Source organism: Diabrotica virgifera, chromosome 4 (assembly GCF_917563875.1).
Source record: "Diabrotica virgifera virgifera chromosome 4, PGI_DIABVI_V3a".
NCBI classification, from domain to species: domain Eukaryota; kingdom Metazoa; phylum Arthropoda; class Insecta; order Coleoptera; family Chrysomelidae; genus Diabrotica; species Diabrotica virgifera.
In genome coordinates, this window is record NC_065446.1 from 258,264,059 (window position 1) to 258,292,036 (window position 27,978).

At 32.7% G+C, this 27,978-nt stretch overlaps 1 protein-coding gene across 3 annotated transcripts in view; it reads left to right on the forward strand.

Moving 5' to 3' along the window:
* Positions 1–27,978, forward strand: part of LOC126883389 (cationic amino acid transporter 2) — a 162,326-nt gene that overhangs the window by 55,265 nt on the left and 79,083 nt on the right. The window contains exons 1-2 of one of the 3 annotated variants that reach the window (XM_050648917.1): positions 12,003–12,158; positions 20,598–20,826. In XM_050648917.1, coding sequence (XP_050504874.1) covers positions 20,598–20,826 — 229 coding nt within the window. In that variant the 5' untranslated portion in view covers positions 12,003–12,158. Of the gene's footprint in view, positions 1–12,002; positions 12,159–12,364; positions 12,384–20,597; positions 20,827–27,978 lie in introns of those variants that run through there. The other 2 variants (XM_050648919.1, XM_050648918.1) reach the window with 2 other exon arrangements.

The window sequence follows — 27,978 nt, forward strand, 5'->3', positions numbered from 1 at the left end:
CGTTGGCTCTTGATATAGTTCTTCCAATTCTTTATTGGTTCTTCTTCTCCACTGACCTTCTATTTTCACACCTCCTATAGATGCCTTAGTGAGAATAAAACAAAAACTGTAGTAATATCCATTCTTTATTTGTTCTTTCGACTTCCAGATTTAAGTAAAAAGTTGTTTACAAGACATAATTTTCTAATTATAAAAACTGTCTTGTTTTTGTAAGTTGGAAACAAAACAAACCATTTCTATGCTTTTTTATTCCGAAACATTACCTAGTACGAGGCTTGATCAATTATTGTAACACATCTTTGTCCAGAAAAAAAAATATTGGCAAATAAATCTACAAATAATTAGCACTACAATTAGAGTACATATCCAATTGTTTCACCTACCGTGTGTATGCCCTGCTTAACCTTCCGATGTCCAACCTTTTTTTGTTACACGGATGACCAACGGGGGTCAAAAATGACCCCCAGTCAAAAATGACAATTGACAAAAAAATTAAGTTTTTTAAGAAATAAAATAATGTATCCGTAATTTTAATGGTAGTATTGTATCAATAGATGATAAATAAACTTTAGTAAAACATATTTTAATTATAACTGAAAAAAAAACAGGAATCATCATTCTGAACATAGATCTAAAGAAATTTTAAAATACACTTATTTACGTCGCCACAGATTTAACAAACAATAATATAAAATTGGAACATGGAAGGCCAAGGGAGTTCATCTTTGACCCCACATTCAGAAAATATTTTTTTCCTAAAATATAGGGAATTTCTTTTATTACAAATATTAGGGTACCTGTCTAGAATGATATAAGTCAAATAAAAAATAATGAGTTTAAAATTGAAAATATTTCTGAACTTATTAAATAAAAACATACATTGGGGTCAAATTTTACCCCCCTTGGTCATCCGAAGGTTAAAGAGTTCTTGTAACTGTTGCTCGAAAAATTCTTTTACGGAATTTTGTATATTTCTTCGTCCGACTGAAGATTATTTTTTTAACTAATTTTTTAGTGGCCCAAAGATATAAAAATCACATGACAATAAATTGGGACGACAGGATGGATGCTCTCATTTCCTCCATTTCGTACGTTGAAGATTTTCTTTCACTACTTTGGCAACATGAGGCCGAGTAGGATACCACCAGGTTCATGTAGAAGCATACCACTACGTGATGTGATGTTGAAAAGGTAACTATTCGTTACAAATTACTCGTTACTTACGAATACCGAAAGTAACGATTACTATACAGAGAGGCAAATCGTTACTTTGATTACTTTGATTACTCTGATTACTTCATTTCTTCGTACCAATCGTATCAGAGCGAGTACCTATTTTGATTTTGAGTATTGTATCTACTCGGTTGACATCGGTTGATGTCGGACCGATATTCCACGAGTTTTTGGTATCAGTACAATTAACTAAAATTTTATCTATGAAGGACGAAGGCTATGAAGAGTTTTACAGGATTACAGGGCGTCGAGAAGTAGCTGAAACAGAGGGAGGTATATCATTTTTAACAAAGCTTGCACCCAGAAACAGATGTCTATACGATTTGTCGAGGTAGATAATTCACAGAATTTCACAGATGTTAGTTCTTTTGAAAATAAAAATGCAACACATTAGATTTTAATAATAAATACACACTATTCTTATCAGGCCTAGAAAAAAATAGCTTAGATTGACCGGAAAATATGTAGAAATAATATTTCTAGACTATGATCATCAACTTTAATTTTACATGTAGGTATGTCATTGTTTTTATTAGACCAGGACATTTAACACTAAAAATACTTAAATAAATCTATTTTTAAATATAGTAGGTACATAGAGACTTGCAACTTTTTGCATTGTATTTAGGATTAGGATGACGCATGACGTCTGGAAAAAAGTCTACAATAAAAAAATAGGTGGAAATGCATTATTACATTTTAAAGTGTATAAAACGCATCGAAAAATACATAAACATGTTAAAATCAGTATATTAAGGGCCAGATTTTCTTATTTCGGGGTATTTGGGGTCACTGAATACGAATTTGCAATCAGAACCGACCTCCGAAGCACCTGGGTTCCCAGGGTTATTACTAAGGTACGTCATCTAGAGTTTCGAGGGTTTGTTTTTGGCACTTAATTGATGCAAACAGATTACTCGAGATTACTGATATTGTGGAGCAGCAATGACAGAACAATTACATATCATTTAATTTCTATCCATTAAATAGATCGGTGAAGGTCGTTATATCGGATCTTATACTTATACGAAATACTGAGAAATGCGATTCTCGATATGATTACCTGTACTCAAATACAAGAGTAATCATAGTAATCAAAGTATCCTACAAAAACTAATACAAAATATGTACTGAGAAATGCATGATTACCGGTACTCAAATACAAAAATAACAAAAGTTATCAAAGTAACGAATACTTTAAATGATTACTTTATACAAAAGTAACGATTTGTAACGAATACTCGAAAGTAGGTAACTATAATCAACATCACTACTACGTGAGAGCTTTCATTTACATTATTGCTTGATGTAGCTTGTTCACAATTTCATTATATGCACTCTAAGTTCTGTAAACTCTATCAGAACAAAGGTTCTTTATGTTAGAAAAATATGTTAACATGACCTTGTCTGTAGAATATTGAAATTTAAACTTTCTTTCTCTATCTATTATGTCACGGTTAAAACTAAATCATGGATGGCTTTCAACACATTTGCTTCGGATTGGCATCCCAGAAAAACCTGTCTCTCTCTCTTGTCGTTTCCCCATTACCGAGGATCGTGATTTCTTCCAATATTCCTAACAATGTTTCTCCATTGGTCTCTATCTTCAGCTGCTCTACGAGCTTCGCAGAATGAGTTTCCAGCTGAATGCTTTATTTGGTCAGACCATCTAGTTGGTGATCGTCCTCTTGATCTTCTCCCCGGAACGTTTCCAGAAACAATTAATCTCTCCAAACTGTCGTCACCTCTGCGAACCACGTGACCAAAGATTTGCAGAATTCGTTGCAGACATATTGTGGACAGCCTTTTTTTAATATTGAGTTAGTTTAGAATGGAAACGTTTGTCCTATGAGCTATCCAAGGCAGTGGCGTGCTGCAACTTTTCAAGCGGCCCGGTGATTTTATAGAAAAGCGGCCTCCCATTATCATTTTACCTTCTATTTTCAGAATTTTTTGTCCGTTATTTATCAAAAAATATATATAAATTATTTTTAAATTAAACATAAAATTTTGAATTTGTAAATTGACTATGTCCTTTTATTTAAGAATAAGCAATCTTACAAATAATAATAATAGATAAATATCATCACATGAATTTCCTGAACAAATATATGAATTTAATGTAATTAAAAAAATAAAATTTTGAGAATTTTTCAATTATCTAAAGTTGAATATTAGTAAATCAATTATACAAGAGAGTACATATTCAAGTACAGTATAAATACTTTAATTTAACAGTATTTAAATATTAATACAACGCAATAATCTAAACATTCTTTTGCAATTATTTTATAAAATAATTAACTCTTGATCAATAATTTTCGCATTAAAGCAAATTTTTGAGCCAATTAGTCGATTATTTCATCATTTTTAAGCTCATACAAAGCTTCTTTTTCTATAATAGCCATTAGCATAAACGTTTCCAAGTGATCTTGTGTTAAAGTACTTCTTAACCAATTTGTGTTTCAACGTTGAATAGCTTCTTTCACAAGATACTTGTGTCACCAAAAGAGTTAATAAATGCTTATATACTATATTTAAATTTGGATAAGCACACTGATATGTTGTACTTATGCAAAACAGCGTAACAGCAAACTATACAACTATACAACCTTTACAATTTTTAGTACCACACGGAGCTAAAGTTTTCGCGGTATCAACAACATTATCATTTGTTACTTGCACAATCCTATGTTTTGATACGATTTATCATTAAAATTGACAAAAAGTCATAGCCTGTGATCTGTTTTTAAAAAGACAACCACATGCTATGAATTTTTTGTGATGGATATTCTTGAGTTGATTTCATGTAATCGAATGAACTATCTCTCAATAAAATCGTCCCAGGAACGCAACTCATAAATATTGCCAATATCTTTTTGAAGTCTTCTACTTTAAAATAAGTATAATATATGTCTGAATTTCCGATAGAAATGAATCAGATTAAATTAAAATGTTAGAAGAATTCTTTTACTAAGCAACAACATTTTTGTTTAATTTATTAATATTTTGTATTTTGACAACGACGCCGATCTGGTCATCGAAACGTTAATAAAATCAGTTTTTTTTTTGTTAAATTGTGGCTTATTTCCCATTTAGAATAGTTAATTACAAACATGCCACAAATAAACAGCTTCAAACCAACATCATTCGATTAGAAATTAAAATAAAATATTACATCTAAAATTTTTTGTAAAAAAGACTTATTTATTGATCGGCCTCAAGAGGCCGCGGCCTCTCGGTGATTGCACCGATTCATTTATAGGGCCAGCACGCCACTGATCCAAGGTATGCGTAGCATTTTTCTCCAGCACCACATCTCAAATCCATCAATTTTTTGGCGCTCGCATGCGCGAAGAGTCCAAGTCTCTGCTCCGTATAGAAATATTGAGAATACAAGGGCATCCACCAGTCTCATCTTGATATTTTGAGAGATAGATCTGTCTTTCCAAACTTTAGTTAGGCGAGTCATCGCGTTTTTTGCCATACCAATACGTCTCCGAACTTCTGCTTCACAGTTACCATCATTAGTTATACTAGATCCGAGATAGATAAAGGTGTTTAGTGTTTACTATCTGGTATTCCTGTAACATGTTAGTTAGTCGAATAGTGTCGAATCTGTCGACCACCATTATTTTTATCTTAGCTTTATTGATTATCAGATCAACTTTATTGCTTTCGTACTCAACTCTTCGCAGAAGATCAAACATTTCTGACCAACTGACATTAACACTCTATCATACAAGAGAAAGCAGTATTCGATAGTTTCATTAAGTTTGGCTTAGAGGCAAAAATAGACATGCACTAATGCTATCCACGTTCTTTACACACAAACACACAACAATGTCATTCAAAATTCCAAAATTGTAGAAAAATTAAGGTATCAATAATAGAATAATTAAACCCAATAATGTATCATAAATTTCCTTACAGTATAAAGATAAGAACTAATTAACTAATCATTGTTTTCTGTAATTAGAAGGGATTAGCTAAAAGTGTTCTTTTAGGAATGCTTAACGACATTGAAATAGTTGTCCAGATTATAATACTATAAGCTATAAAATTCGATGCTTATTACATCCAAATTTGTGCCAAAACTTTCATTCAGTCTTGGAGCATGTAGAGCAGAAATCGAGGATTTGGTTCGGAGTAAGTTCAATACGAGTTAGAAGTAGGCAGAAGAGGTAGTCAGACATAATCCGTTTAGGTAACAAGTAATCATCATACAGTCTCTGTTTGCGTCCACAGTCGGACATAGGCCTTCTCAAAGTTTTTCCATTTATTTTTATCTTGTGCTAGTGCAACCCAATTCGCTGCCTTGGCCACCTTGGCTGCGCTTATCAGTCCTTGATCTCAATTCCAGAATCTTCATTGTCCATCTTCCAATCCGCCATTGAGCTACATATTACCTACACCCATCTCCAATTCAGCCTTGTAATGCGTTCGAGAACATCATCAAACTTTAACTTTCTGTGTATTTCCTCGTTTTCTACCCTTCCTCCCGAAAAGATAATATAAGAAAATTGGTATTAAAAAGACAGAAATTATAATAAGAGGATGGGTACGTATTTTCGGCTGCAATGCTATTCAAATGGGGATTCATTTTTTTCGAATCCTGAGAAAACTAATAAGTATTTTTAAAAAATTTAAATGCAGAATGAAAGATTACGTTATTGGCGAGGGCCGAAAGTCCCTGAGAACTTCTATAATGTTTATTTTAATAAGTTACAGGGGTGAAAAACTAAGAGAAAATTTAATGTGATATTTAATTTAAATTATCTCATTCAAAATAAACTTTTTATTTATTCTAAGGGACTTTCGGCCCTCGGTAATAATATAGCCTTTCATTCTGCGTTTAAATTTTTCAAAAATATTTATTGGTTTTTTCGAAAAAAATGAACACAATGTCCGTGGTAATATTTTCAAATCTATCTTTGTCATACAACGCACTCAGTCGAATAGAATATTGTCGGCATACTGTCAGTCAGACAGTGACAATCAGTGATAATTTTAAATATTTGACATGGCATCGGGAATATTTTGAGTTGTTGATTAAATAATATTGATATATAGTGTATTTGATAAATAATTGATTTAAGACGTGAACTTAATAAAAAGTTATTTATTGTCTATTATTTGTGGAAGATTCAAGCAGAGAATACATCAGGATAATATATTCTGTGATCCAAGTATTTTGTTGTTAAAGATGTTCAAAATTGTCCATAGTAACAATATATTATTAAAAAATCACTTTAACACTTTTCGTCTTTTCTCGGTTGAGTATTAGTTTTTGTTGTACATATAAATTATTACAATCACTGAATACAGAGTTAGTGAATAAATTATCACATTTATTAACTGAATTAATAATTTGCAATTATAAAAATAACAGTTATTCAAGAACATTCAAAAGCCATCTCTTTATATTAATGATGACATGTTCAAGTAGAATGACATTCTAGTAATGTTTACATATCCATACCAGTGTGACTTTTACTACACGTAATTTGCCGTGTAAAGACAGAAAAAGTAGGGATACCCGTAAAATATTTGCGAATTATGTACCGATACCGATGGCCTTAAATTGTAGGTTCGATCAAATATTTTCAAACTAATTATTTGTTATTTGTAGTTTAATCAAACAGTAAAAACCGGCACACAAATTTGGAATAACTAAAGCATGATTGACGCTCGTGGCTGCCATATTTGAAGACAAATTCATCGATTTCTATTACTCGTGTGATTTTTATTGCATGCCTAGTTTGGAAAATATTAAAAAATGTTTGGTATTGATAATTATCGTGGCTCATTCATATTAAAAACAGTTCAATGACGAATATGATAAATGGACGAAAGTGATAAACCAAGAGGTAAATATTTTTTACTTTAAGGGCGTAGGCGCAAAATTTCGCGCTAATGTGTTTTAAACGCATTCATTTTTTTCGGATCCTGAGAAAACTAAGAAGTATTTTTGAAAAATTTAAGGAAGCAGAATGAAAGATTACATTATTACCGAGGACCGAAAGTCCCTTAGAATTACCAAAAAGTTTCTTTTGAATGAGATATTTGATAATAAAAATCACACTAAATTTTCTCCTTTTTTTTATTAAAATAAACATTATAGAAGTTTTCAGAGATTTTAGGTCCTCGGGAATAAAGCAATATTTCGTTATCCGTTTAAATTTTTAAAAATACCTACTTCGGCGCATAAGCAAACAATAGTTATTTATGTACCAAGTCAGTAAAGTAACTCTTTATAGAACGAGTCTGATATTACGAGAAGAGCGAGTGTAGCGAGCGAGTCGAGTAACAGACGAGTTCGATAAAGAGTCTTTACTGACGTGGTGCATACAAAATTTTATCGTCAACATAATTTGATTAGAAATCAACTTGGAATTTGAATTCCGATGATTCGCACCTTAAAGTCGACTACGTAAGAGTTTGGGCTCTGTAATTATTTAAAAATAGTATAAAATTTATAAAAAAAAAAGTGAATAAAAATATGTCGTTTATTTAACTTCTTTAAAATCTCATTATAACACTACACAATTTTTTTTAATTTGATTATCTTCATTATTTCATAAAATTAATCATCTTTAATTTTAATAATCCCTGAATGAAAAACTGAAGACTGAAGTACTGGAAGCTTGGCAGCTTGGACAATGCCAAAATATATTTTATCTACAATTTTACTTTCTACAATAATTTGATATTGGTTTTAACACTTACCTGCAATTTACAATTTAAGAACTTTTTAAATTTTAGACGTCATAATAATTTCATGACATTGATGACAGGCAACTTTTGCAAGATGTCCGCTTTCGATTTTTAATCGATAGTTATCAATATTGAATAATTACTAAATCGGTAAAGTTTTAATTTATTTAATATGAATATAATTACAAAATACTACAAAATTACACCTTTTGACATAAATTTAATTGATATTATCGCAAATTGTGTACAATATTTTTAACAATGAAAGTAAATAAATTTTAAGTTCACTCAAATACTCGCCATTCGATTACTGCCATCGAACACCTACATTCAATCTTGGTTAATTTGATTAATCGCGGCAGGTAAAGTAAAATTCTTCTTTCAGCACAATAAAGTGTTACTTTACTGCCGCAAATGAGGGCAAATGAGTACAATAATAAGTGACTTTAGTGGCGGTTGGCGATAAAAATAATTACTAAGCATAATCAAAGAGAGGAAAATACAATAACCTGGATCACGTGTTGAGGGGTGAAAAATATGAATTACTCCAAATTATATTTATCTATCTATAAGCGAGGTTCCTACAGCCTCTGCCGCTTCTCGCATTTCGACCGCCATCTTTTTCTGTCCACATCCATTCGTCTTCTTTGATTCTCTCATGATGTGCTGTATATTTTCTTCCCAGGCAACTGAAGGCCTTCCCCTTCTTCCTCTTTGTTGTGGTATATAATTTAAAGCTTTCTTTGGTCATCTATCTTCATTCATTCCTTTCATGTGACCATACCACACTAGTTGTCTCGTTTCAATTCTATCTACACTGGAATATACAGTATTTGTCCTCCTTCTAATATCTTCATTCTTGACGTGATCTTTGTTGGATATACCACACGCTCTCCTTAGATAATACATTTCTACTACTTCTATTATTTTTCTATACTTTTTTGTGATTTACCAAACTTCTGCCCCATAAATCATACTACCAAGTTACGAGGAATTTCGTTTTTGTCTTTTACCTTTAGACCATAGTAGAGAGCTTAGAATGCTTACCGCTTTTTTGCCCTGCTGCGTTCTGTTTTAGATGTCGCAAATTTTACTGGAAGGTAAAGTACAGAGCAAAAGATCAGCTGGAACACGTGAGAACTCGTGCCTGAAAGACCTGAGCAGATGGTTTAACAGCTCATTCGCAGAAATCTTTCGTGCAACAGTTTTCAAAGCTACAATTGCAATTTGGATCGCGGAAGAAAACGGCACAATAAAAAGAAGAATGATAGCGTTTATGTACCAATGGCCATAGCTGTTGAGATCTATCTATCTATCTTATTAGCCATCTATCATCTAATCTATCCTTGGATATAGGCCTCCTTTTCCTTTTCCATGCCTGTCTATCTTGGATATTTTGCATGCATTTTGATCCGGCGTGTTTCTTAAGGTTGTCGGACCATCGCATTTGTGGTCTTCCCCTTTTTCGTTTGTGTTTCCACAGTCTCCAATGTATAATAATGTTGTCAAGATACTTAATTAATTAACAAAGCAATATTAGTGTGAATATTACCTTAAAAAATAAATTAACTTCAGTTGAGATTTGATTATCACATATACTCCAGTCAATGGGAGCAAGAATAGGTTATTACCTCCGAATTCTATCCTACTGCATGGATTTTAATGAAATTTTGTAAATAGCATCTACTTATCTCCTAATTCAAAGTCTACCCTATGCCGATGTGTGCTTTTACATTGGGGGTGGTTCCCACCCCTTCTTAGGGTGGAAAAATTTTTGGTTAAAATTACCACAGAATTCGCTAGATAACCTAATTCTAAGCAAAAACTGTTCTATAATTTTTTTTGAAAACTCAATACTTTTTTAGATATTCGTGGTTGAAAATTGGCCATTTTCATTGAAACATAATACCTTTTCGAACGGTTTTTTGCGAATACCTTAAAAACTATGCATCTAACTAAAAAACTACATTAAACATTTTTGTAGGTTATAAAAAAACAAAGAGACACTTACCTTCATAAATCTTCTAGTTATGATACAAAAAGAGATATGGTAGGTGAAAATAGTTTGTTTTTTGCTACATTCTCAAATTGGTGTATTCAACTTGAAATAACAGAGAAACGGTCATCTTTAGGTTTATAATGTTACTAATAACTTATGTAGCGCTTAAAAAGACCTTTAAAATGAGCTACATTAGAGGTTAATTACATTAAAACTAAGCGAGATATGCTGCAAACAAAATTGATAACTAATATATTTTAAGAAAAAATGAGAAGTAATTTTAACCCCCATCCACCAAAATGTAAATGCATCGTTTTCCTTCTACAATACCTTTTATTATAGTGTTATTTCTATGTTCCAAAAATTCCACGGGTTTAAAATGAATGGTTTAAAAAAAAGATCTAATTATAGAGCGCATTTTTAAATTTTCTTAAAAATCTTCCTTTTTCTCCATGTAACTTGAAAACAGTAAGAGATACAGTAATGAAAAATAAAAATAAAATTTATATCTGAAAAATTCCTACATTTTTGAGTGGTATTTTTTTCGTATCTCTTATATTTTTCGAGTTACATGGAGGAAAAGGAAGATTTTTAAGAAAATTTAAAAATGCGCTCTATAATTTAATCTTATTTTTTTCAAAAACCGTTCATTTTAATCTAGTCCAACTTTTTGAAGATAGAAATAACACTATAATAAAAAGTATTGTAGAAGGAAAACGATGTGTTTAAGTTCTGATGAATGAGGGGTTAAATATACTTCTCATTTCTTCTTAAAATACATTAGTCATCAACTTTTTTGCAGAATATCTCGCTTAGTTTGATTGTGATCGACATTTAGATTTTCTTGTTTTGAAGGTCTTTTCAAGCCCTACAAAAGTTATTAGTATCATTATACACCTAAAATTGACAGTTTCTCTGTAATTTCAAGTTGAATAAACCGATTTGAGCATGCAGCAAAAAAAAACAAACTCTTCCTACCTACCATACCCCTCTTTGTATTTTAACTAGAAGATTTATGAAGCAACAAATCTCTTTGTTTTTTATAACCTACAGAAATATTTTATATAGTTTTTTTGTTAGATGCATAGTTTTTAAGGTATTCGCAAAAGTCCGTCCGCAAAGGTGTAATTTTTCAATGAAAATGGCCAATTTTCAACCACGAATAACTCAAAAAGTATTGAGTTTTCAAAAAATAATTATAGAACCTATTTTGTTTAAAATTGGGTTAAAAATCCACGAGGAAAATAAACTTCCTGTAGCTGGCTGTATACCATAAATCACAAAAATACTAAATATGTTTCTTGTAATAGGTATATTTTAAAATACCCTAAATAAGGGTCACAATACAAAACGTTTTCGGATTAAGAAACCATCATCAGTGTTTAAAAGCCCTAAAATGAAGTATAACCTAATTAATTGAGATAAAAGTTAAAAAATTGACAGAGGTTTTAAAAAAACAAGAGGCCATACTTGCAAAAATTGCATGCCTGAGCCACCAAAATGTATTGGGTAAAAACCCTTTAAATGTAAACGATTTAGTTGTTTTACATATTTATATAAAATTCATGTGATGTCAAAGATATGCCTGGATGTTACCCAGGGCAACACAGGACTCTTCCCACGTGGTTGGAATTGGGTTCTCTAGCCTGTTCCGTGGCTATTTTAACCAAAACATTTTTCACCCCCGAGAAGGGATGGGAACCACCCCCAAGATAAAAGCGCACATCGGCATAGGGTAGACTTTGTTTCTTGAGGTATTCCCTACTTCCTGTGAAAATATCAAGTAAATCGATGTAATAGGATGGAATTCGGAGCCAAATACCCTCATTGACTGTCCTAATAGTTAAAATAATAAAAAAAAATCACCCAAAATTAACTCTCTGTCCATTTAGGTGTACATTTTCCCCTTCTAATCGTATATTATTTATTGCATGTATCTGGAACAGAATAATCCAATCGCTCAATCAGTGTCCTCAATCCAACAAAACAATAAAAAAGATTAAAAATCCATACAAAGTAGCTAAATTATACCATTTTTGTACACGGACGACATAAGTATTCTCTGTTACAAAAGTTTATCAGGTATTATCTTATCAGCGTGTGATTTTGTAAATACAGACAATTAAATACGGACCATAGAAAAAGTTAATTGTCACTTTTGATTGAGCGCGGGTGTATGATCAGTGATACCTAATATTTTTCTGCAAAGGTAAGATAATAATGAATGCATTGGACAATGTTAAGTAAAAAAGATTTACGTCATATAAGATTGATTACTTAGACGATATGAGGATGGTTATACATTAGTATACTTTCATTCATTCTGTATTTCAGAACTCTCCAGTCTTTTACATTCATTGTTCTTATGTCTTCTTCTACACCTGGACAATAAGTGGTGTCAAGTTAGTTATCCTTCTCCGTTAGTAACCTTTAAGTAAGAAAGTGACTTTTATTATTTGTGTCAATTATTTTTGGTTCATTTTCCCAACATTTTTACCTTATATTACCAATATATTCTTTTATTTTGGGAACAGGACATCGTTATAGGTCATTTTTTGCTTCTGAGGGTGGCAATTTTCTAAAAAACTGTACCAAGTTGACCTATCCCTAGGGATAGCTGGCATGTATTAGATTCAGAGTACAGGAGTACATCAGAGTCCCTAGAAGGAGGTTCTGCAAACAGATATCTTCTTGTCATCCTGCCTATTAACTAAAACCACCCTGTCCTACTTGTGAACAGTTGATTGTCGCACATACCGTACTCCGGCGGGAGCACTCCCTTCTCTGATATAGATCTTATCTCTTATCTCTGTGATTGGTGCGACTGCTGCTTCTCTTCTTCTTCTTTCCTTTTAATGACTGTACAACTGTAATTGTGCACACTATTCCAATTCTCCTTACTTCCCGTCATCTTTGCAATCATGTCTCTCACAGTCACACCGTTCAAAGCTATTTTTCTATGCACACTGCTTCTCTCCAGTGTCTACCTATTACACTCCAGCATTGTCTGAGTAACAGTGTCGGAGTATTCGCGGTATAGGCATGAGCCTCTGAAAATAGGCCCTAAAGCAACCCTGTCCTGTGAGCACTTACGTCAGGAAGTAATCCAGTCGTCTGTGACAGTGTTTTCACAGTCCACCCTATTCCTTAGCCTCGGGATCAGCATCTTAGTCTACTGGGCAAGATCAGTTAATTAATCCTGGATGATATAGTAGATGATTGATCAATTACTACTCCAATAGGTGTACCTTTTCTTCTGTAATATTTCAAATCGGCGTCCAAATAGTCCATTAGATATTCATGGTACAAGTTAGCCATTATAAATATATATCGGCCTGTCCCTGCTGGGCTGGAGTATAAGACGCTCATTAATATGATCTCTTTTGATCCATTTTTCGCAGGAAATCATTCTGCCCATTCTTTGTCTTCTTGTCCTCTGCCGTCTTCCTTCCCAGATTGTTATGTGATTTTGCCCGATTAAGCCCCATTCTTTTCTATGGTATATGCTTGTTCTCCAGTTAGGTATCTTCATTCTGTTGATATCTTCTCTAAACTGATCTTACCATCTGCACTTTGGTCTCCCTCTAGGTCTTGTATTTGTAGGTTTCCACTTTAATATTTTCTTTATTAATTTATCTTCTTCTCGTCTTGGTATATACCCGAGCCATTTTAACTTGTGAGTCTTTATACGTCTGATACTGTCTTTTTTATTTGTCTGATTTATCTCGATGTAAATAATCGTCTTAACTCTCCGTTTAGGATTTTTTTGGTCCAAGAATTCTTTTTAGGATCTTTCTTTCTATTATTCTCAGCTTCTCTTCATCTCTATTTCAGGTATATTGTCTGTGTTCTATGTAGGTTATGACAGGTCTGATTGCTATTTTATATATTTTAATTTTGGTGCTTTTATTGATATGTCTGTCTTTTAGTAGTTTAGTATTTCAAATAAGCTCTATTGCTCACTTTTATACTACTTTAGTTCTCTCTGCGCTCCTGTAGTTTGAGCTGCCTACCGTTACACCTAAATACTTAGATATCTACTTTTTGGAATGAATTGAGATTAAAATGTACTTCGTCTTCTCTTCATTTATTTTTCGTCCTATAATTTTCGCTTCTTCTATCAGAGCCATCAGTGTGTATTCTCAGCTTTTTTTGTCTCTTGCGGCTATTATCAATATCACGTCCTCTGTACTCTGTCCAGTGCTATGTTTATAAATGTAGTAGATAGGCTGTCACCTTGTCAAACCTTCTTTATTTATAGTTTCTCTGTATTTTCCTTGTATGTTATAGTTTCTGCTACCGAGTTGTCCATTGTTATTTACGCAAATTTAATCAATTCTGGTATGTTCATGTTTTTCATGTCGAGTTAGAGTTGGTATCTATTTGCAGAGTCAAACGCTTGCTGGAAATCTATAAATAGTAGGTGTAAACGTATGTCATGTTTGTAGCACTTTTCAGTTAGTGGTGTTAGTAGGTGAATAGCGTATATAGTCAATTTTCCTTTTGAGAAGCTCTGTTTGCCCTAGTGTATTTTCATTGTATTTACGTATTCTGTTTTTCAAGTTGCTTTTCAATATTTTGTATGTTAATATTGAGTTTGTTAAAAAAGACGTTAATATTGAGTTTGTTAAAAAAGACAAATCATTTAATATCTCTCAGAAAAAGCTTTAGCTAAAAAAGATAACAGATAAAACTATCTTTACCAGAATGTTTGTCCACATTGATTGATAACTACATATATTGGGATAGGCATTGGAAGAAAAATAGGGGTAAAGATAGGCAAAATGCCCTCACTCCCAGAATTCAATTTTATTATTTTTTTTACGTTCTATGCAACTATCGGGATCTATGCAACTATCGGGGGGAGATAACGCGGGTTTTTAGCTCGCCACCCCCCTTACGCCTCCCCCACAGCCAAAAAGTAGATTTTTAGATTTTTTTTTAGTTGGGTTGCAATTGATTTAAAAATTTCAAAAAATTCACACGTGTAGCTGAGGTTCTTACAAAACATGTCTATTTTTTATGGGCCCGTAGGTCGAGTGTACATAACCTCAATTTTTTTTAACTTTTAAAACCTATAACTTTTTTTTGGAGGGGGCTGCAGGTCCACTTTTTTGCATTTTGTGTATTTTATCAAAAGCTATCTCTCTGATGTTTTTCATATTTTTCCGTCAGGTGCGCTATCTTGAAAAATCAGGAAAACTGTATTTTTAGGGGGTTTTTAGGGATTTTCTCCATTTTATAGACTGCAAAATAGATCAACTGAAGTTTTTTTTAATAGATTATGTGTAATTTCAAATAACTGAGTATTTTAGGATTATCAAAAATTGGACAAAACACCTTTAAACCCCCCAAAAGCCATGTTTTTTTAAGTTATGTAAGGGTTTTTGCGGGCTTAATGATATTTTTTGAGATCGATACAGCCTGAATATTTTTTTTTCATTTTTTTACGTTATATGTGATTAAAAAATAAGACTAATCGCATTTTTAAGCCTTGAAAATAGCCATTTTAGCGTTTTTCAAATTTTAAATTGCATGTAACTCGACAACAATCAATTTTATAGAAAAATCACAAGAGACCTTTTTTGCTCAGGTTGATCCAGAGAATCTAAAACAAATTTGTTCTAAGTGAAAAAAGTGATTTTTTGAATTCGTTTAAAAAATTGTTAAAACAATTTTCCGACCGCGATACTGCCTGGCACCTTGTGGATTTGTTATAAGGACCTGTTTTTGAGTAATTGAGTAAGTTTGTGCAAAAAAATGAATCGGAATAATTTACCTAATGGGGACAAGCATACAGCATGGACTATTCGCATTATGAGCCAAACGAAGATGGTTGGGAAAACATTAAACGATAGATACTGTTGTAGATGTGAGTTGCGGAAACGGCAACATAACTATAGGCTGTTGTTCGCATGTAGCTGCCATAATATAATATTTATCGCATGGAAGATATTTTACAAAAATCATCAAGCCAGCAGAATATCTTACAAAACTCTTTGACAATACAGATGTTATACCTGTAGTAGACGAAGACAGCGATGAAGACTTTAGAACTGTAAAGTGTAATACCAACGAATATACTCCCCGAATACTCTAAGAGTATATACGGAGCTACATATTCTTTGGTAATACTTTCTTTATTCTTTTTATGGTGTTTTACGTGGCAGTAAACGTGAAGCAAAATGACATTTTAATAGGCAGAGCAGAGATATAGGTTATATAGTGGTACAAGCACATGTTTGAATAATTAGAATATGTATAATGTAAGGTAATATTAGGGTACCTACTAAATACAAACTAATGAACAAAGAACAAAATTTTTTGATTCACAAAAGGACAAGAAGTATGATGATATATTAAAATAATGTATTTTTCTTAAATTGATTATTCTGTTTTATTTTTGTTTTTTGTATCCTACCTAAAAGATATCACAATGACATCTTTACTTTATACAAAAATATTGCAAAAATTTGAAATTATTTTGTTAAATTGTAGTTTACTTGAGGACAAACTGAGCAACAGATATCATCATCATCCAGCCTCAAAAGTCCACTGCTGAACATAGGCCTCCTCCCCTCGTTTCCAACCCCATCTATCCTGCGCCGCCCTCATCCAGTTTTTATTTACCTTTCTTAAGTCGTCAGTCCATCTTGTAGGCGGTCGACCGACGCTTCTCTTGTCTTCTCTTGGCCTCCATTCCAATAACCTCTTCGTCCATCGCCCATCTGTCATTCTGGCTACGTGTCCTGCCCATCTCCACTTCAACCTGGCTATCCTCTCGATGACGTCAGTCACCTGATATAGGCTGATGAGGCAACAGATATACTGAGAGAAAAATGAAAACGAAAAAATAATGATTTATTGGGCAGGTTGAGAGGGAGGAGGGCTAAAATTGAGCTAAGGCTTATTTTTAAACACATCAAACGTAAAAAAAAAACGAAAAAAAATATTCAGGCTGTATTGATCTCAAAAAATATTAGGCCTGGATCCCGCGTACCAAAAAAAAGTTGATTAATAGCAAGCTGAAAATATGTTAATAGTTTAACGGTGTCTAGTCAGACAAACTTTGATGTAGGTAACAGGGAAGTTTTAATTGTGAAACGTAATTTTAATTGTGGAACGTGTCATCCTCGTTTATGATTGTGAAAACTAGCAGGTTGTTTTTAAGTTTATTCAATAGTAAATTATATAAAATATCCCTAAAAACTCAGTTATTTCAAATTATACCTATATAACCTAGAGTTAATCTATTTTGAAGTATATAAAATGGAGAAAATCTCTAAAAACCACCGAACAAATCAGTTTTACGGATTTTTGAAGATGGCTCACCTTACAGAAAAATCTGAAAAAAGTCAGAAATATAGTTTTTGATAAAATACACAAAACATAAAAAAAATAGACATGCAGCCATCACCAAAAAAATATACGTACCTATTAAAAAACAAAAAAAAAAGATTTTTTTAGGTTATAATATGTACACTCGACCTTCGGGTCCATAAAAATAGATGATCTGTAAAAGCCTCAGCTTGTGCGTGTGAATTTTTTGTAATTTTTAATTTAATAATTATTAATTATTCTAAATGGGAAATAAGCCACAATTTAACTAAAAAATGACCATTTAGAATAGTTAATTACAAAAATGCCACAAAGAAATAGCTTCAGAATAACATTTGTAATTGCAAACCAACTTAAAAAAAATAAAATCGAAAAATTGACATTTTTGGCTGTGGGGGAGGGGGAATAGGGGAAGTGGGCTAAAATTGCGGTGAGTCCTAATTTTTTTAAATCATATAGAACGTAAAAAAATAAAAAAAAATATTCAGGCTGTATAGACCACAAAAAATATAATTAGACTCGCAAAAATCCTTACAAAACTTAAAAAAACATGGTTTTTTGGGGGGTTTAAAAGTGTTTCGCCCAATTTTTGAATATCTTAATATACTCAGTTATTTTAATCTATTAATAAAACCTTAAGTTAATCTATGTTGCAGTCTATAAAATGGAGAAAATGCCCAAAAACCCTCTAAAAAAAACAGTTTTCTTGATTTTTCAAGATGGCGCACCTGACGGAAAAATCTGAAAAAAATCAGAGAGATAGCTTTTGATAAAATACAAAAAATGCAAAAAAATTGGACCTGCAGCCTCCTCCAAAAAAAAGTTATAGGTTCTAAAAAAGTTAAAAAAAAGAATGTGTGTGTACTTTGTACGCACGTAAGAAGTTATACTTGTACTACATATTATGTGATTTTTAAGACAATACCAAAAATTTAAAAAAATAAAAGAATAAAACGCACACAAACACATTGAAAAATGTCACAAAGAAAAAATGATTTCTGAACGATAATAATTGTTGGCAAAAATTCTAAATACGCATTTTCTGAAAAAAAAAAAATTATATAACAAATATACTTACAATCATAAAATGCATAAAAAAGTAAAAAAATAAAAACTTGCATCGGGAATCGAACCCGTGAATTTCGGGGCGCTTTGATATGTAATCGAAGCCTAGACTCACTCGTCCAATTCCACATTATTTGTCATGTGGAAAAATAGGGTAACTGAACGTTTTACTGTTTGACAATTGTTTTGAATATAATTAAATTATGTAGTTTAAATTTTGTGGAAGAAAATATTAAAATATAACAAAACAGTAAGAAAACAATATATTAGATGAAGATTGGTAGAACTTTTGTTGGTAATCAAATTAAGTATGTAAATCAAAGCATTACATACCTACTAGATAAATAAATCTACGCCAAAAAATCATAATTTAAAAATAAAAATCGGACCTAATTTGGGATTTCTCTCTAAAATCCCCATTCTTGAGAAAATAAATGTACAGTAGAGCGTCGATTATCCGAACGTCGATCAACCGAACGACCGCTTATTCGAACTATCGACTCCCGCGTCCCGCACTCGAATACCGAGCAAGCGTTAGTAATTGACGCTTAAAATATCTTCAATTTTCTTCAATATTGTATCCAAAAATAATTATGTTGTTGCAAAGACTGCACTTTTTTGTTTAGTTGCTAGTTGTCATTATCAAGATATAAATAAATATGTAGGTATATAAATATGGCTTTTATTCACTTGTGGATAAATATGTATGACCATAGATATGTATCAATATATTGTAGTTCGATTATCCGAACAAATCGGTTTTCCGAACACCTATGTCCCCCAATTAGTTCGGATAATCGACGCTCTACTCTATTTCAACCTAATCCAAATGTATAATTACAATATGATTTTAATAAAAACTACTTACCAAATTAGAATGAGTTTTCCTTGTCCAAAATAGTCCAAAAGTCCAAAGATATAGGTATATGAAAACTATTTAAAAAGGCAGTATAACTATTAACTAACTTTTGTTTGTTGTTTCTTTTCACACAAATTTTAAAACGCAACAACCATAAGTAATCTAACTACAGCTGTGCCACAGCCGCCATATTTAATAATTTTTGACATGTCATTTGAACATCCAATCAGAACAAAGTTATAATGCGCATACGCCGGGATCATAGGTTTTAACATATAAAAATTCACCCTCATATCGCCGGTAAAGAAGTATAACTTCAAAAATTTGAGGTTATGTACACTCGACCTATGGGTCCATAAAATGGACGTTTTTTTTTTGTAAAAGCCTCAGCTACACGTGTGAATTTTTTGAAATTTTTAAATCAATTGCAACCCAACTAAAAAAAATTAAATCTAAAAATCTATGTTTTTGGCTGTGGCGGGGGCATTTTGCTTATCTTAACGGGGGGTACCCTTTGCCCAGTAATATTTTTATGACACGAAGGGGACAAAACTATTAAGAATAAATAAGAATAAATTATATGAGGAATGAACAGAGATATGGCTTGTAACTCATTCTTCAGACAAGGTATTTGGAAAAAGGGGACCAGGAAGAAGAAGAATATCTTGACTTCAAAACCTGAGAAAGTGAAAGTTGTTCAATACATCGACAACCGGACTATTCCGAGCAGCAAGCAAAGTTAGATACCCATGCTACTCGCCAACATCTAGAACGGATAGGCACCGTAAGAAGAAGAGTACATTTTAGTAATGAGAAAAGTGTTATTTTAGTTAAATAGGCTGACGAGTTTGATTCTACATGGTACCATTCAACTGGATCTACACGGTATGATGGTTTTCGTTCGTTCATTGGATAGCATTTCGTCCACAAAATAATCACAGAAAAACATATTGTATAAAACTTTTTCTTCTTCTTCTTCTTCTGGTGCCACTTCTATCGGAGACTGGAAATCATCAAGGCTATCCTGACATTGTTTACAGCTGACCTAAAAAGTTCATTAGTGGTTCAGCCAAACCACTCTCTCAAATTCCGCAACCATGACATTCTTCTACGGCCTAGATTCCGTTTTCCTTCTATTTTTACTTGCAATATATTTTGATGTAATGCGTAATAAAACTTTAGTAAATTTAGAACGATTCTTCTATCATCGTAAGCAATAAGCTTGATAAAATAATTTATCAAAGCCTTTCCTAATAAAGGCAAATGTTTTAAATATTTGAGGAATTCTTTCCCATAAGTTGAATTGAAAGAATTTTTTGCTGACTTTAATATTCTTGGAAAGATTGTCTTAATAATTATTGAAGATACCTTTGTATTTCTTTTCAGATGGCTTCCAGATTTTTTTCTGCTCTGACCCGTAAGAAATCCAACGATGACGAAGAGAGCGAGAGTCCCTTAGCTCGAGTTCTGACACTACTAGATCTGACAACTTTGGGAGTAGGAGCCACATTGGGTTTAGGAGTGTACGTTTTAGCCGGCTCTGTAGCAAAGGAGGTAGCTGGACCTGCTGTGTGTGTGTCGTTTGCAGTGGCAGCTGTAGCCTCAGCCGTTGCAGGTAATGTTGGTTTACATACTCATATACTTACTTATTCCTCTTCACTCGACGCGGAGCATAGGGCGTCAACTGTCTGCCTCCATTCTGTCCTATCTTTTGCACTGATCTTTATTTCTGTCCAGGTTTTCCCAATAGCATTCATTTCTTTCTAGACACTTCTTTTCCACGTTTCTACGGGTCTACCTGGTCTTCCATTTCCATGTGGTGGGTATTCTAGGGCTTGCCTCGCTATGCCTGTGTCAGGTCTCCTTAGTGTGTGCCCCATCCAACTCTATTCCAACTATTGTCCTAGATATAGCTTTCTGGTTCCTTGTCCATAACTTTTGGTTTGATATGCGATTTGGCCAGTAAATGCTAAGAATCTTCCTTAGGTATTTCTTTATGAAGCACCTGGATCTGTCCGATACATTTTCTGGACACTTTCCAAGTTTCTGCTCCGTATAGTAGCACAGTCTTTACGTTGCTGTTGAATAATCGTATCATGGTTTTACTTGTCATCTTACGTGAATAGCACATTTTCCTTAACATATTGAATGCGTTTTGAGCTATTCCTTTTCTCCGTTTTACTCCTTTGCCTTCCTCCGTCCCTCCTTTGTTGTTCAAAATACTGCCCAAGTATAGTTAAATTTCTCTACCATTTCTAATTCCGTGCTTCTCCGTGATATTCCCATTTCTCGTGGTGTATTTATTTTCATTATCTTAGTTTTCCTGACGTTTATGTTAAGTCCGACCTTCTACCCTTTCTCTGCTACTTTTTCAGTTTTGAGTGGGATGGTCTTTTTTCTGTTAAAAGGCATATCATCTGCAAATTTCAAGTCCTCACGTTGGTTAAAAAAATACTCATACACATTTAAACTTTATTTTTGAAGATAATAGATGGTCATATAAATTAATAAAAAAACTGGAAGAAGGAATAGATGAAGTCAGTTTGAGTTCAGACACGATCTAAGAACTAGAGAATCGTTATTTTTTTATGTGATAGCTCAAATATGAATGGATATGAATGTGGATGTGCATGTTTGCTACGTTGATTTTGAAAAAGCATTTAACTAAGTAAGACATGAAAAATTAGTCAAAATTCTAAAGACAAAAACATAGACAAAATGTGCTGTTCTTGAATGCTTATACCACTTGAATGTTTTCTCTTCTGTTTTATTTTTTTTAAATGACCTTTATTAAACCCGGCAAAAATTTTTTATTGTATTTTCCTAGACTGAGGCAAATATGAGATATCAAATATTTATTCCGTTTATTTGACTAAAATGTTTTTACCATTTCACACACATATATGAAGTATAATACAAACATCATTTGCAATAATCTCGGCGTCAATTAATTATTAGAATAATTATCAAAAATTCGCCCACCGGGAAGAACAAGAAATTTTGAAGATAAGAGTTTTTGCTAATTGTCCTTAAAATTGATTGCTATAATGTAAAACTTGAGTATGCACTAAAAACAGTTCTTAACTATAGTTAAAAACAAATAATTATTGTCTACTTGATTTCTTGGATTAGATATTTTCATGAGATAAAGGAGATAAAATGTAAATTTTACTACGAGTAAAGTGATCTGCAGAGCACAAAATTTGCACTCTGCATTTGTATTTATGTAATATCTGCTTTGTATTTAATACCTAGTGACCTGTCACAAGCTTTTAAAATATATGAGGGGTTGGCGTAGATTCTCTTTAACAAATCAACGCAGGTTATGGCTTATGCTGACTACTTGGATTTGATTGCACGCACCACACGAGGACTTAAAGGGATGGTATCCACCTTTTTAATGTTATCACAAAATATGGGCCTTAAAATAAATGAGGAAGTAACCAAAATGTTGGCTCGATTGCAAATAACAGAGATAGAGCTAGAAATACCGAACAAAACTTGTTGCATAGCAAATAACAGTATAGACCACTATAATGTTGAGATCGACAAAAAGGCAACTGACTACATATCTGGGTTCTGTCAAAACAAGCGGTAAAGGCACATCTGAAGAAGTAAAACGAAGGACACTGCTAGCGAGCAGTTCCAATTTTTAGCTAAACAGGCAGCTAAAAAATAGAAATTTTAACCAAGAAACCAAACTAACATTGTATACAGAATACTCATCCTATGATGCTGACATATGAGTCAGAAACATGGTATATCTCCAAAATATACAAACATCGTCTGGTCGTCTTCGAAAGGAAGATACTAGATTCCTCTATCTATACACTCTTAAGCCATGGTTTGTTAGAACAGTGAGCGACGCACGGCATACGCGTACAGCAGAATCTGTTGTACTCGACGCACGGCAGATTTGACTGGGTCGGTTTGTTAGCATATTCATTCTGTCGCTCTCAAAATAGTTTCAGTTTTCAGTTTGACGTTTGCTATCACGAAGGGTATACGTATAAAAATGAATTCTGACAAAATCAAAGCAATCATTTTATTACTCCTAGAAGAGGAGGAGGAAGAAGAGTTAATAATACTACATTTAAATATAAGAAATAAAAATGTAAACGAAATGTTTTCATGTGCATTTAAATGAACAGTGGAAATAAGATTGTTTCAGAACGAGGAAAAAATTCGAGAATATTTTAGATTTAGACTGTCCAGGGATTTATTTGAAACTGTATTACAATTTATAAGGGATGAAATTACTAAAAAACCTTACAACAGAAGACAACATCCGATTTCTGCAGAAGAAAAATTAAGCATAACTTTGAAGTATCTACCTAAGTTTTTTTTATTTAGAGAAAAAATAAAAATACAGTGTTTAAGTACAAAAAAGAAAACTTCTTAAAAATGTATATCATAAATGTATCTTACATTTCTGCATTGCTATAAATTGATTCTGGCGAAAATACAAACGAATGCACGAACTGAGATCCTATATTGGGTTCCAAAGAATTTTTTGGTCACAAGAAATATTTGTTATGTATAGGAACCAATGTTATGAATAGAACCAATTCATATACCTAATTAATTTGCAGCCAGCTCAGTTTCATATCGCGAAACAATATTCATGAGTTCAGCTTTTATTCTTGCCTTTTCAATCGTACGAAATTTCGATACTGTGGAAGCCACACCTTCAAAAAACATGTGTATAGAAGGATCACCTGATTTTTGAGCCAATGTCGATGATGTTTCCGACTTTTTAACAAGTTTTTCAATCAAAGTGGTTCGTTCCTCTCGTCCCATTTTTAATTCACTCATTAATGAGAAATTTCTGTTTTTAGACATTGACTGTTTTCGGTTAGGAGACTCCTTGTCAGACTGAAATGTAAATGTCAGAAATTTCTTGGAAATTTCTCTTATGTGGAAGTTATTGACCATTTGTATTTTATATTACAATTACATTGACCAAAATGGTTTCGAAGTAAAGAGACTTAGCAAGTGTATATTTCTGGCTCCTGGCGACAGGAACCAGGAGTAATAAATCGTATAATACAATAGTAATACAAATTAGATGTTCGCTTCCCGTGAAGCATATGGTGTCTTTGAAGGGCACTACTGAAAGGTTTATAGTATCTTTTGTTAAAGGCAACCTGCTTTTCTCTTTGAATATTTACCCAAAGTATTGACTTGAAAACAGGTCAATTAACAGAGAACTATGTACATATTTAAAAATATGAAAATAGAATAGTAATAAATATTCAATCAAAGCATACTTTAATAGGCCAGGGTAATAAGACAAAAATATACCCTGTTCGTGACACTCGAGCAGCCAGGGTACTGAAGCGTTTTTTCGACAAGTAATACCTATAGGAACAAATTGTAACTATTTCCTGCGTAGGATCTGTCGACCATTTTTATTTATAAACAATTAACTGTCAAAAAATGGCATTTTCCCTTTTTTTTTTTCAAATCAATGGAAAACAGTGAAATTTATGATTTTTTTAGTTCAAATATCTTTGAGATTCTGGAAAAAGCTTTAAAATGACATACTACAAAGTTTGATATACTCATTTATTGTTAATATAATTGCAAAAAAAGGTCGGAATTGCAAAAAAAATATTTTCGCAATAACTGTTGTAAAAATTAGTGTAAAGGTTTGAAACTTTTGTCAAATAAGGGTTCTTTGGTGCTTAATATGTGATAAAAATTTCAAAGCGATTCATTCAATTGTTTCAATTTTATTCGAATTGTTTATCTCAGAGAGCATTTTTTTTGCAATAACATAAGTCAGAAAAAAATGACGTTAGAACCATTCCACTGGTGTCGAATGGAAGAGCAAGAGCTATGTTTTTAACTTGGTTTAAAAAAGCGAATAAAAAAATGCATTTATTAGTAATAAATAATTATGCAAAAGTATCGTAAATCTTTCCTTATAAACTTTTTGAATGACTTTTTCCAAAAAAATTAACTTTTTTACCCTGTTTTTAGTGCACAACTACCAAGTAATGTTATTGATATCATAATTGATAAAAAATTGTAATAAATATATATAATTTCTTATATAACAAAATAAAAAGTTTATAAGGAAAGATTTACGATACTTTTGCATAATTATTTATTACTAATAAATGCATTTTTTATTCGCTTTTTTTAAACCAAGTTGAAAATATAACTCATGCTCTTTCATTTGACACCTGTGGAATGGCTGCAACGTCATTTTTTTCTGACTTATGTTATGGCAAAAAAATGCTCTCTGGGATAAACAATTTGAATAAAATTTAAACAATTGAATGAATCGCTTTGAAATTTTTATCACATATTAAGCACCAAAGAACACTTATATAACAAAAATTTCAAATCTGTACACTAATTTTTACAATAGATATTGCGAAATTAATTTTTTTTGCAATTCCGACCTTTTTTCGCAATTATATTAACAATAAATGAGTGTACTAAACTTTGTAATATGCCATTTTAAAGCTTTTTCCATAATCTCAATGATATTTGTACTAGAAAAACCATAAGTTTCACTGTTTTCCATTGATTTGAAAAAAAAATGGGAAAAATGCCATTTTTTGACACTTAATTGTTTATAAATAAAAATGGCCGCCAGAACCTACGCAGGAAATAGTTACAATTTGCTCATATAGGTATTACCTGTCGAAAAAACGCTTCAGTACCCTGGCTGCTCGAGTGTCATGGGAAAAACCTTATTACCCTGGACTATAATAGTGATCAGGGATCTGTATAATATGGCAAGAAAAAAATTGTGTTACGTGTTGAATAATAACGATACACTTTATTTTGTATCAACGTTGTTTTATTATAATGCATGCCTCACTTTAATAAGTAATAGTAATAATACCAACTAATTTAAATACCAATTAAATACTAATAATATAAATTTAATACAAGTGACTTTTTCATTTACTTTGTGCAATTTAAAATATATCAAATCATCTAAACTTATTTCTGTTTGAATTAAATTAGTTTACCACCATATTGTACATTGTACACCGTGAGTTCAGCTGAACGTTTGCGTCCAAATCAAACCCCAGCTGATTCCAGCGCACACCGTCGACGTACACTGCTGTCGGTCTTCAGAGCGCGCAACTCAGCAGAACCTAACAATCCGTTAACATACAGAAGCCAATCCTTTGATTTGGACTGACGTGCGCGGCGTTCGACTGACTGTGAGTTGTGCGTCGCTCACTGTTCTAACAAACCGTGGCTTTAGGGTAAGAACAGAACAAGGAGGTCGCGGTGGAGGTGGAGGTGTCGGTCGCGGTCGATGTCGACATCCATGTAAAACAAACACATTGTAATGAATGGAAGCGAACAGAGCAGGTAAGTCGCGATGGAGGTTTAGCGCGATGCCATCCAGGAGATTTACATCGATGCTTTTGAAAATCAAATGAGTTTGTTTTACATGGATGTCTACTGCGCGGCCTACAAGGATGCTTCCCTGTGATTGGTCCGTTCGAAGCCAAGTTATCATTACCTGCGCTATCTGAGTTGATACTTTTTATAATATAATCCCCTTTCTGTATTCAGTTTATTTTTGAATTTCCAAAGTAATTATATTCAGTAAATTTTTGAAACATAAAGAAGGATCTGATTATTTACAGCTGACGTTTCATCACTATCATCACCTGACTGACACAATATCGCAAAAGCACAGTATTTTTGTCATTAAAATTTCATTAACCTTTCGCTACCGAAGGGTCAAGTTGTTTTGTAGTTGACGGAGGGGGTACATTATGTACCCCATGCATTTTTATAGATTAAATATTAACATAATGCAATAATTTTAGTTAAAACATATGTAATTAAAACAAATACAAGTATTTTTTATTGAATATAAGTAACAATAAAAAAACATATGGTGTCTTGAAAAAATTAATTATCGTTTTTTTGATTAGCTTTACATTTTGTACATATTATTGTTTGAATTGTTGTGGTTGTTTGATGTTCAGCACAAACAAAGAATTTACAAGAATTGCACGTTTTTCTGCCTTTGCGGTCCTTCTTGCGTGGACAAAGTAAACATCGCCCTGAGGATTTCAAGATGGTGGCGTCGTTTTCGCGATTCTCCCTTGGTGGCGGTGGGCATAATTCGTACATCGCGTTTATAATTCGCTTATGGAATTTTTGTGGACTTTGTAGTCGCCTATCGACATGGGGCTTTATAAGTTCTTGACCCAGGTTTAGTAAAAATTCTCTGCGTCTGTGAGAAGCTTCATACGCACGAATGGAATTCTTTGTCGTCCACAGTATGTATGCATTCAGACCTGCAATGTCTAGAAGATTTTGAAACAAAACAAATGGCCATCTCTTAGAGGCTCTTTTACAAGAATATTCATTTACCATCTTATCCATAGTATCTACGGCACCTTTTGTAGAATTGTAATGCAAGATTATGTCTGGCTTATAGTCCGTCTCTTCTCCGCTAATTTTATCGTCGTTATGTTCTGTACTCAATAAAATTACTGCCTTATTCTTTTTAGGAACGTAAGACGCCAGTGTTATTTCCTCCGTGAAGGCAAAAACTGAGGACTTTTCTTGTCTAGAAATATTGGGTAGTAGGGCTGGAGGGATATCCTGCTTGTTATTTCGAAGTGTTCCACATAATGTTATTTGTCGATCTAGGAGTTGTTTTGCCAAGGGAACACTGGTAAATAAATTATCAATAGTGATGCCATAACCAGTTTTTAGAAATGAGACCAAATCAAGTACTACTCTTTTGCCCTGGTCTTTTTCTGGTTTGTTA